The following is a 12,229-nucleotide window of genomic DNA, read 5'->3' on the forward strand; positions in this document are numbered from 1 at the left end:
ATCTAAGAGTGAGTGTTCGGTGTGGCAAGTGAGTCCATTTCAGTAATCACAAAGTTTTCAGTATAAAAATAAATTACGATCTTCCCCAAGGAGTTTGTTATAGCGGGGTGGCAGTGTATTTGGAGCTCTAAACAGATACAAATACAGCCACTCTATTATTGCGTTGGTCTTTCAAACAAATCAAAGTTCAAATCTACAAAAGAAAACACCACATTGAAAGGAGTTAATAATGTATGAACAAGGTCACTATTTTCACTATTGCTACCTTAAACGGACACCGAACACACAAAAATGTTCGTGTCTTACCAATTAGTTTTCTTTATTTTGTCCTAAGGGGACTTATACTGGACATAATTATAAGTGGCAGTTATAAGACAGAATGCTGTAGGACTTGTGCTGTTGAGTGCTTTTGCAATATAACCGTAGATAAATCTTTTCTTGAAGTTAATTTCTTTTACAGGACTGTTTTTTACGTTTATATCTGGCTCCATCTGGTGCAGAGTGTTAGATTTGTCGTATCCGAATACAGGCTTTGTCAAGTTGGACTATTGCCCCACCCTGCTGTCACAGAGAATCACTGCAGCTAGTGTTGCCATCACACTGTCACTATCACAATTACTGCTCGAGCACTTGTACCGTTTTATACACCACTGCATCCTGAAAATGAACAAAAGTATAAATACTCAGTAGTGATACAACCACTACATCAAATCTGTTTATATTACATGATATAAAAACTGCACAGACAACAGGGCTTAAAGATTAAAATATTTTTCTTCTGTGTATCATCATTTAAAGCAGTGCCTTTAAAAAAACCCTGACAGATTATTCTGCAGATAACACTGGCATTACACACGGGTTTATGTGCAGAGCAGCTCAGAGCAGTTTATGAAGTGAAACAAGTTAGCTCAATGTTTATTTTAGTGCTTCACGTTTAAAGAGCTGAGGAACAATCTGGTTTGTTTGTATATGAGGTTCTTTTTTTGGAGCTGATCTAAACTGAGAGTGGGATAGAGTTCTGGTTATTCTGAAACATCATAAAATGTTAAAAAACAAACAAACAAAAAACCCAAACAAAAATCATGGAAAATAATGGTGAGGTTTCTCCTGAACCTATACAAATGAAGAACAGATCTTCGATGTTTGTGTTTTCCAATAAAGTCTAGCTACAGTTAAGAATCATAAATTAACTAAGTGTAGATCTCTATAATGGTGTATTAGGGCCATTGTAGATTTATATATATATATATATATATATATATATATATATATATACATACAGTGGTGCTTGAAAGTTTGTGAACCCTTTAGAATTTTCTATATTTCTGCATAAAAATGACCTAAAACAACATCAGATTTTCACACAAGTCCTAAAAGTGGATAAAGAGAACCCAGTTAAACAAATGAGACAAAAATATTATACTTGGTCATTTATTTATTGAGGAAAATGATCCAATATTACATATCTGTGAGTGGCAAAAGTATGTGAACCTTTGCTTTCAGTATCTGGTGTGACCCCCTTGTGCAGCAATAACTGCAACTAAATGTTTCCGGTAACTGTTGATCAGTCCTGCACACTGGCTTGGAGGAATTTTAGCCCATTCCTCAATACAGAACAGCTTCAAATCTGGGATGCTGGTGGGTTTCCTCACATGAACTGCTCGCTTCAGGTCCTTCCACAACATTTCGATTGGATTAAGGTCAGGACTTTGACTTGGCCATTCCAAAACATTAACTGTATTCTTGTTTAATCATTCTTTGGTAGAACGACTTGTGTGCTTAGGGTCGTTGTCTTGCTGCATGACCCACCTTCTCTTGAGATTCAGTTCATGGACACATGTCCTGACATTTTCCTTTAGAATTCACTGGTATAATTCAGAATTCATTGTTCCATCAATGATGGCAAGCTGTCCTGGCCCAGATGCAACAAAACAGGCCCAAACCATGATACTACCACCACCATGTTTCACAGATGGGATAAGGTTCTTATGCTGGAATGCAGTGTTTTCCTTTCTCCAAACATGAGGCTTCTCATTTCAACCAAAATGTTCTATTTTGGTCTCATCCTTCACAAAACATTTTTCCAATAGCTGTCTGGCTTGTCCACGTGATATTTAGCAAACTGCAGATGAGCAGCAATGTTCTTTTTGGAGAGCAGTGGCTTTCTCCTTGCAACCCTGCCATGCACACCATTGTTGTTCAGTGTTCTCCTGATGGTGGACTCATGAACATTAATATTAACCAACGTGAGAGAGGCCTTCAGTTGCTTAGAAGTTACCCTGGGGTCCTTTGTGACCTCGCCGACTATTACACGCCTTGCTCTTGGAGTGATCTTTGTTGGTTGACCACTCCTGGGGAGGGTAACAATGGTCTTAAATTTCCTGCATTTGTACACAATCTGTCTGACTGTGGATTGGTGGAGTCCAAACTCTTTAGAGATGGTTTTGTAACCTTTTCCATCCTGATGAGCATCAACAATGCTGTTTCTGAGGTCCTCAGAAATCTCCTTTGTTCGTACTATTATACACTTCCACAAACATGTGTTGTGAAGTTCAGACTTTGATAGATCCCTGTTCTTTAAATAAAACAGGGTGCCCACTCACACCTGATTGTCATCCCATCGATTGAAATCACCTGACTCTAATTTCACCTTCAAATTAACTATTAATCCTAGAGGTTCACATACTTTTGCCACTCACAGATATGTAATATTGGATCATTTTCCTCAATAAATAAATGACCAAGTATAATATTTTTGTCTTATTTGTTTAACTGGGTTCTCTTTACCTATTTTTAGGACTTGTGTGACAATCTGATGATGTTTTAGGTCATATTTATGCAAAAATATAGAAAATTTTAAAGGGTTCACAAACTTTCAAGCACCACTGTATATATATACACAACCCCGATTCCAAAAAGTTGGGACAAAGTACAAATTGTAAATAAAAGTGGAATGCAATAATATACAAATCTCAAAAACTGATATTGTATTCACAATAGAACATAGACAACATATCACATGTCAAAAGTGAGACATTTTGAAATTTCATGACAGCAACACATGTCAAAAAAGTTGGGACAGGGGCAATAAGAGGCTGGAAAAGTTAAAGGTACAAAAAAGGAACAGCTGGAGGACCAAATTGCAACTCATTAGGTCAACTGGCAATAGGTCATTAACATGACTGGGTATAAAAAGAGCATCTTGGAGTGGCAGCGGCTCTCAGAAGTAAAGATGGGAAAAGGATCACCAATCCCCCTAATTCTGCGCCGACAAATAGTGGAGCAATATCAGAAAGGAGTTCGACAGTGTAAAATTGCAAAGAGTTTGAACATATCATCATCTACAGTGCATATCATCATCAAAAGATTCAGAGAATCTGGAAGAATCTCTGTGTGTAAGGGTCAAGGCCGGAAAACCATACTGGGTGCCCGTGATCTTCGGGCCCTTACACGGCACTGCATCACATACAGGCATGCTTCTGTATTGGAAATCACAAAATGGGCTCAGGAATATTTCCAGAGAACATTATCTGTGAACACAATTCACCGTGCCATCCGCCGTTGCCAGCTAAAACTCTATAGTTCAAAGAAGAAGCCGTATCTAAACATGATCCAGAAGCGCAGACGTCTTCTCTGGGCCAAGGCTCATTTAAAATGGACTGTGGCAAAGTTGAAAACTGTTCTGTGGTCAGACGAATCAAAATTTGAAGTTCTTTATGGAAATCAGGGACGCCGTGTCATTCGGACTAAAGAGGAAAAGGACGACCCAAGTTGTTATCAGCACTCAGTTCAGAAGCCTGCATCTCTGATGGTACCTGTATGGGGTTGCATTAGTGCGTGTGGCATGGGCAGCTTACACATCTGGAAAGACACCATCAATGCTGAAAGGTATATCCAGGTTCTAGAGCAACATATGCTCCCATCCAGACGACGTCTCTTTCAGGGAAGACCTTGCATTTTCCAACATGACAATGCCAAACCACATCCTGCATCAATTACAGCATCATGGCTGTGTAGAAGAAGGGTCCGGGTACTGAACTGGCCAGCCTGCAGTCCAGATCTTTCACCCATAGAAAACATTTGGCGCATCATAAAATGGAAGATACGACAAAAAAGACCTAAGACAGTTGAGCAACTAGAATCCTACATTAGACAAGAATGGGTTAACATTCCTATCCCTAAACTTGAGCAACTTGTCTCCTCAGTCCCCAGACGTTTACAGACTGTTGTAAAGAGAAAAGGGGATGTCTCACAGTGGTAAACATGGCCTTGTCCCAACTTTTTTGAGATGTGTTGTTGTCATGAAATTTTAAATCACCTAATTTTTCTCTTTAAATGATACATTTTCTCAGTTTAAACATTTGATATGTCATCTATGTTCTATTCTGAACAAAATATGGAATTGTGAAACTTCCACATCATTGCATTCCGTTTTTATTTACAATTTGTACTTTGTCCCAACTTTTTTGGAATCGGGGTTATATATATATATATATATATATATATATATATATATATATATATATAATATGGAGGAGATGAAGGAGGGGTAATATTCTGGGGGGGGGGGGGGGGGGGACCCCACTCCGGATTAAATTTCCAAGATTAACATTGTAAATTTACAAGAAAAAAATATCTAGAAATCCTGAGATTAAAAAGTCAAGTTCATGAGGTGGGGAAAAAAAAATCACCTCAGAAAATAGTGTTTTTGTACATTATAGAGCTGATGGAGGGGACAAGATTCTGAGAGAAAAAACAAAAAACCCCTCTGAATTTCCAAGATTAAAAAGTCACAAATTTATAGGAGGAAAAAAATTCAGAAATTCTGAAAGTGGAACCCCCTACAAATTCTGAAGAAGAAAAATGAGAAGTGTGTGTGGGTGGTTTTTAAATTTTTTTATTTTTTGTGCATGTTAAAGAAGTAGACCGCTTTCTTTACGAGGTTGAAGAAACATCGTCACACCACAAATGCCACGGCTGAGCCAAGAGATAAAGGAATTGTATCTTTCCTTCAATATAATCAATCTAATAGGATGCAGAGCTCAGAGATTATCTACTACATTTCCCAGAATGCACTGCAGCCAGGAATCATGTGAGTGTTGTCTCAGAGAACATCCTAATTTTTTTTCTTGTAAATTTATGACTTTAATCCCAGAAATTCTGAGTGGTTTTCTTGGATAATTATTCCCCCTCACTCAGCTTCATTTTTCCCCCTACAATGGCCCTAATATGCCGTCATAGATATCAGAACTGAACATGCACAGCAAACAAAATGTCATTATACACACACACATTATATATATTTATTCATTACACACACACACACACACACATATATACATACACACCCTTTCAAAAGTATTCATCCCCCTTGGTGTTTGTCCTGTTTTGTCGCATTACAAGCTGGAATTAAAATGGATTTTGGAGCATTAGCACCACTTGATTTACACAACATGCCTACCACTTTAAAGGTGCACATTGTTTTTTATTTATTTTTTATTGCGATACAAACAATAAGATGAAAAAACAGAAATCTGGAGTGTGCATAAGTATTCACCCCCCTTTTCACTTCATAAGTCACATAATCAGTTGATTAAGATCCACCTGTGTGCAATCAGAGTGTCACATGATCTGTCACATGATGTCTATCAATCAACCTGTTCTGGAAGGACCCTGACTCTGCTACACTACTAAGCAAGCAACATGAAAACCAAGGAGCCTCCAAACAGGTCAGAGACAAAGTTGTGGAGAAGAATAGATCAGGGTTGGGTTATAAAAAACATCCCACGGAGCACCATTAAATCCACTATAGCAAAATGGAAAGAATATGGCACCACTACAAACCTGACAAGAGAAGGCCGCCCACCAAAACTCACAGACCGGACAAGGAGGGCATTAATCAGAGATGCAACAAAGACACCAAAGATAACACTGAAGGAGCTGCAAAGATCCACAGTGGAGATGGGAGGATCTGTCCATAGGACCACTTTAAGCCGTACACTCCACAGAGTGGGGCGTTATGGAAGAGTGGCCAGAAAAAAAGTCATTGCTTTAAAATCACGTTTGGAGTTTGCACAACAGCATGTGACAGACTCCCCAAACACATGGAAGATGATTCTCTGGTCAAATGAGACAAAAATTGAACTTTTTGGCCATCATGGGAAATGCCATGTGTGGTGCAAACCCAACACCCTGAGAACACCATTCCTACAGTGAAGCATGGTGGTGGCAGCGTCATGCTGTGGGCATGTTTTTCATCTGCAGGGACAGGAAAGCTGGTCAGGACTGAAGGAAAGATGGATGGCACTAAATACAGGGCAATTCTGGAGGAAAACCTGTTTGAGTCGGCCAGAGGTTTGAGACTGGGATGAAGGTTCACGTTCCAGCAGGACAATGACCCTAAACATACTGCTAAAGCTACACTGGAGTGGTTTAAAGGGAAGCATTTAAATGTTTTGGAATGGCCTAGTCAAAGCCCAGACCTCAATCCAATTGAGAATCTGTGGCATAACTTGAAGATTGACGTACACCAGTGCAACCCATCTAACTTGAAAGAGTTGGAGCAGTTTTGCCTTGAGGAATGGGCAAAAATCCCAGTGGCTAGATGTGCTAAGCTAATAGAGACATACCCTAAGAGACTTGCAGCTGTAATTGTAGCAAAAGGTGGCTCTATAAAGTATTGACTTTTGGGGGGTTAAATACTTATGCACACTCCAGATTTCTGTTTTTTCATTTTAATTATTGTTTGTGTCACAAAAAAAAGTGCACCTTTAAAGTGGTAGGTATGTAATGTAAATCAAATGGTGCTAACCCCCCAAAAATCCCTTTTAATTCCATCTTGTAATGCAACAAAACAGGACAAACACCAAGGGGGATGAATACTTTTGCAAGCCACTGTATGTATGTATGTATGTATATATAAAAAATAGACATGAGTGTTTTACTGGGAAATACGCCACTCGTATTTTCCATACGAGCTCCATCTGGGACATGGAGAACCAAAACCGTGACAAATCTCTATATGTCACTCGTGAGGAAATCAGTGAATTGTTTTGATAAATTTGGGGACTTTTTGTTTGTGAATGTGTCCATAAAATAAAATATTTCAAAAAAAAAAACCCACCACACATTGGCTTGAAAATATGAAGTTTATCTTCTCGTGTTGAAAAACTCGCATTTTTCAGACGAAATCCACTGCAGATCTTAGTGACATATTTAAATAATATTGGCTGGTGTTGAGTGGTATATCAGATATATTCCATTCAGCTAGCATGATACTGAACGAGTCGAAGACGAATGTATCTGACATATCACGAAAAAAAAGCCAGCCAATATTATTATTATACAGACACACTCTCTTCCAGTTTTTCAATGTCCGTTGGCATGTTTTTCTCTTGTAATCAGAGGGAAACCATCAGGGCCTTCAGAGAAGCCCAAACATATCAGCATTTCAAATGTTATATTTAATTTCTTTCATTCTTTAATTGCTTTCATTATAATTATTCTCTTCTAATGTGGCCTCGTTTTCTATCAAATGTGTTTCAGAAGTGAAAGGGTTACTGTCTTGAAAACATTAAAAGAGAGTTAGCCAGTGAGATTGTTTTGCTTGTTGTCTCTAGGCTTTAGAGCTGCTCACTCATTGGTTAGGACTTCATTGCCGGGACACAAGGCCATGGCAGTGCATATTTATGTAGGAAGTGACAGATGAATTAACCAATTAGATTTTGATTTATAATGGGAGGGACCAAAAATTTATCACCCTCGGCCTTATCGAAGGCCAACGTGAGCTTAACCTCAAGTCGGCGCCGTCAGCGGAGCAGTGAAGTCGCCTTCCAGCCGGTGTAGTGTTCATCAGTAGTGTTAGCGAATGCTAATAAAGCAGTCAAGCCAGTGCTATCGAGAGCAAGTAGCACAGGCTAACAACCAAGAAACTAAGATTTCTGTCTCCAGACTCTTCTTCCATGCAGCTCGCCACAGTATTTTTCACTCAGACTTAAGTATTCGTTTCCCTGTGTAATTTACTGAGTCACTTTTAAAATCAACATCGACAGCTACACACAACGGAGCAACCTGGCAACCTGCCACTAATCCCTTACAAAATCCTTTGCCCTGTTGATTTTTCAGTGTCTGGCTAAGTTTTGTCTGAGCTCAAGTCCCAGCTCTAATAGTAACGGTTCGCCACTGCTTGTAAATATGCGTGAAGAATATCTAATGAAGTTTTGGTAGCCTTTCGGGTGTTCAACACGTCTTTCTCTTTCCTGGCAAACAAAGAAATGCTTGTGCACACGCACAGTAGAAAACTCTAACTGAATATTCACATCAGCGCCGACGTGTGACGTCATGTTGTCTTGATAACCATGCAATATCGTAAACCATATTCAACACTCATTCTCCATTGGGTAGAGTGACATAATATACGTAGGATAAGCGATATGCTAACAATATCGCATGCTATCAAACCAAATGAATGAAACCTGCTAGAAGGGAATAGAAGACGTTTTTACTCCATGGAAAAAGTGTCTTGTATGTATAATAATTCCCAATATTTCACTCCGATGACGTCAATCCCAATGTTTTCCCGCTGTCAAAATGCCGAACCAGTTCAAAATTAAAATTCTTTTGATTAACTTGTGCATTTTTTTTTGTGTGTGTGGCTGTGTCCATATAATATAAAGAACGTTACACGGTGGTGTGAAGATATGAAGTTTATCTTCTTGCGTTGAAAAATATTTCACTTTATGTCCATTTTGCTCACTCGTGAATATGTTCACCGGTCAAAGATAAATTCGTATCTTCACGCAACTGTGTAATATCCTCTCTCTCTCTCTCTCTCTCTCACACTATAGAAATATACACATTTCTAGAAACAAATGCTTAAATTTTGCAAAATGATCTACCTATAGAACGAGTAATTCAAGTTTGAAATTCGTAATAAAAATGTCTAGAAATATGATTCATAAGAATATATTTTGTTTACTGTAAGCTTCTAATAGGAAATACAAAATAAAATCAGACTATATTCAAACCATTTGGACTTGCAAGATGACATTTACTGCAGTGTCACTATTAAAAAATTTAAAAAAATGAGGACGCTACAGAGCACAGATGAGCGTCAGATTTGCCTCTTAGCAGCATGTGCTTTTTGTGCTGATATGCTAAACAAGAACTTGTTTTGGGTTTTTTTTAGTAAATCCCTGCATTAAATCCAAAGTGCTGCAAACAGCATGGCTCATTAGCAGACAGAACATTATCAGCGGGTTGTAAATCTCTACCGAGGCTAATGAACTGTTAGGAACTGCCTAAAATAAAATGTTTTCTTCCTGACAATTACTTTGAGAATAAAGTTAAATTCATTCACTGTCTTGCTCTATAGTTATCTATCTAGAGAAGTCCAAATGTTTCTCTAGATGACAATAAAGGTGTCAAATAACGATGAAGTAACATTTTGTATTTTTCTTATAAATAAAAGCAGACTTTTAAATACCATTGTTTTACCAGAATTTTTTTTTTTTAGATTTATGAAGGAACGCCTGTGCCATAAGTGTCGTCCTTTCCTTCATCCCAGTGCACTGAAATATATGAATCATTTTCCAGAGATACTGTATGTACTGAGTGCAAATTATGTGTTGGATCATATCATAACTACATCGAAAAAGCTCTTACCAATCTGTGTGTGCGTCATCGATGACTAACAGGACTTTGGGCTTGCGGACTATAGGTTTGGCCAGAGCTGCGACAGCTGCTGCTGCGGCGCTGCTGTCACTATGAGCAGCAACTTTAGCCTGCACAGCACTGGCGATCTGAGCCGTCTTCACCACGCTGGAGAAAGAGCTGAGAAATGTGCCTGAGGAGGCGGGTTGAGGAGGAGGAGGACCCGGGGCTGGTGCTGCAGGCTGCTGCTGACGCCTCTCCATGGCAGGGGATGCTGGAGAGCTGGTGGAGCTGCTGGAACCGCTGGAGCCTGACGGCCTCTGCAAGTCCATCATGTAGCCATTGGGCAAGTTGGCTACAAAGCTGCTGTCGGACAGACGCCGGCGCAAGTAGTTCATGGTGGTACTGTTCAGTGGGAAGAAATGGTGAGCTGGGGAAAAAGAAATAAGACGTAACTGGTTACAAGCTATAACATCTCAAGTAGAATAAACATGTAACTGAAATCAAGACAATTTCAATGCTGAATGTAACATGTACGGTAGAATGTCCTTCACCCTCTCTGGTTTAAAAAAAAAAAAAAACATTATAACAAGCTATTTGTGAGAAAAAAAAAAATCATAATATGGGTTTAAACTTCCTATCAGTCAGAACACACAGACTGAGGCCATGGGGCCTAGGAATGAAATTGTGGTTGATTAAAATGCCGGAAGGCCTTTCCTTCTCCTGCATTCCTACACAACACAGTTCTAAGAATGGTAATGAAGTTATGGCAATTAGTGATAAATGACAAAATGACCAGTAAACCAGTAATATGAAACAATGCAAACAGTAGTGACAATGTAGTGTGGAGAATACCAGCGACACTAGCGGCAAGTCTGCTTAGATGTTAAAGCACCAGCAGATGACTGACTGCGCACTCGGTGCACAACTCATAAAGGTCACGGTTCACTCCGTGACAGTGATGTGCAACATATCTGACATAACATTTGGTGTATGTGTGTAAAAGCTCACCAAATTGGACCTAGGAATGTAGAGCTATATCATGCAATGATAAATCGTGATACAAATTTATGATGATTTGAATCATCCAGGCTGCATAATCTTAGTTTTTCCTTGTTGTAATTGTGTTGTTTAGACAACAGAGGATATAATAATATACATTAGCGGGAATACACATGACTTCACCCTAGGCGGAAGTAACACAGCTCTAATATTGCAAAAACATTAAAAAAAGATCTAAAATGGGAAAGAGATGCTGTATGGTGGAGTATAAATAGATTTAACATGAAATCAGAACTCTCTTTTAACAGACTGCTGAAAGATAAAGAAAAGAGAAGCAAATGGAGGTAGAGTGGCGGCGACAATTATCAACAGTCCATAATTAGACACCTTTTCAGATTTACCAATAAAAAACAACTTTACAAAGGTGAGTTTCAGTTACAGCAGTTATTATTGGTTAATTAATCAACCGGAAGACCCCGCCCCCTCACCCTTTGATCTTGTCGTCTGATGACAGCTTGTTACCGGAGATGAAATTTTTTTAAAGCACGATCAGCAATTTGAGGAAAACCCAGACATTATCATTGCAGGTAAGCATGGTGGAAAGATCATGGACATGTTTTTACTGATCAAATTCACCGATATTTCATGATCTCCTTGTCGAACCCTACTTTGTTTCTTACTCTTTCGTATGACAGTTGACATTTTGTATCTAAACGTGCATTTGAGAAGTCACGTGAGGTGTCGATAATAGTGATCACTTTCACCGGTGTCCACCATTATCGACACCCTGTGGAATTAAGCAACATTTACAACTGTTATGGAGCCATCTTTGTGTAACATTGTTGAAGTAGATGAAGTACTTAAAAAAATAAAAGTGCTGTGATTTATAATAGTTTTTTTTCTGATCCATAACAGAATGGAATGTTTATAGAGTATTTGGAATCCTTTTGCAATAAATAGAATTAGACCAGAATTAAATTCCTAGAATATGAAATAATTAAATGCTTGAAATATTCAGATTTTTCTATTCCATTCAGAATTTTTTTTTTATTTTTATTTTTTGCAGTTTATTGTAAATATCTACCACATATTACAATATCAGTAGACATTTTATATTTTGGTTCGAGGAATGACATGCGACCTCTGACCTGGATTTTCATGTGGTTACAATGTCAGTTGCCTGTTGACATTTATTGGTAAACTACAAAACTAGAAATTAATACAAACAACGAATGATTAACAAAATGTGATCTACAAAAATACTTAGAAAGCGAGTAGAAAGTGGAACAAAGATTTTCTGACACAAGATATTTTGCACTAAATATAAGTCTATGTAAAACAAATTTTAAATAAAAACTATGTTTTGTTAATACCACTTTTTTTAAAATAAATAATCATCTGGGTGTCGATAATTGTGGAACAGTGTCTAACATGGACAAAGGTGTCAATACTTGTGGAACGGTGTCACATGATCTGATACGCTAAGTAATTGGGAATCAACTCCCCCCCAGTGGAAATTTGAGTGATTATTCATGCACAATTTACGTATTGAAAGTCTTTTCTACTTTTGCAACAG

General features: G+C 38.3%; 1 protein-coding gene across 2 annotated transcripts in view; it reads right to left on the minus strand.

Annotated features, from left to right (window-relative positions):
* syn3 (synapsin III) overlaps positions 1–12,229 on the minus strand; it is a 275,871-nt gene that overhangs the window by 228,997 nt on the left and 34,645 nt on the right. For both annotated transcript variants that reach the window (XM_060902881.1, XM_060902882.1), the window contains exon 2: positions 9,664–10,081. In XM_060902881.1, the coding sequence (XP_060758864.1) occupies positions 9,664–10,049 (386 nt within the window). In that variant the 5' untranslated portion in view covers positions 10,050–10,081. The remainder of the gene's footprint in view (positions 1–9,663; positions 10,082–12,229) is intronic.

Source organism: Neoarius graeffei, chromosome 21, assembly GCF_027579695.1.
Source record: "Neoarius graeffei isolate fNeoGra1 chromosome 21, fNeoGra1.pri, whole genome shotgun sequence".
Taxonomy (NCBI): Eukaryota; Metazoa; Chordata; class Actinopteri; order Siluriformes; family Ariidae; genus Neoarius; species Neoarius graeffei.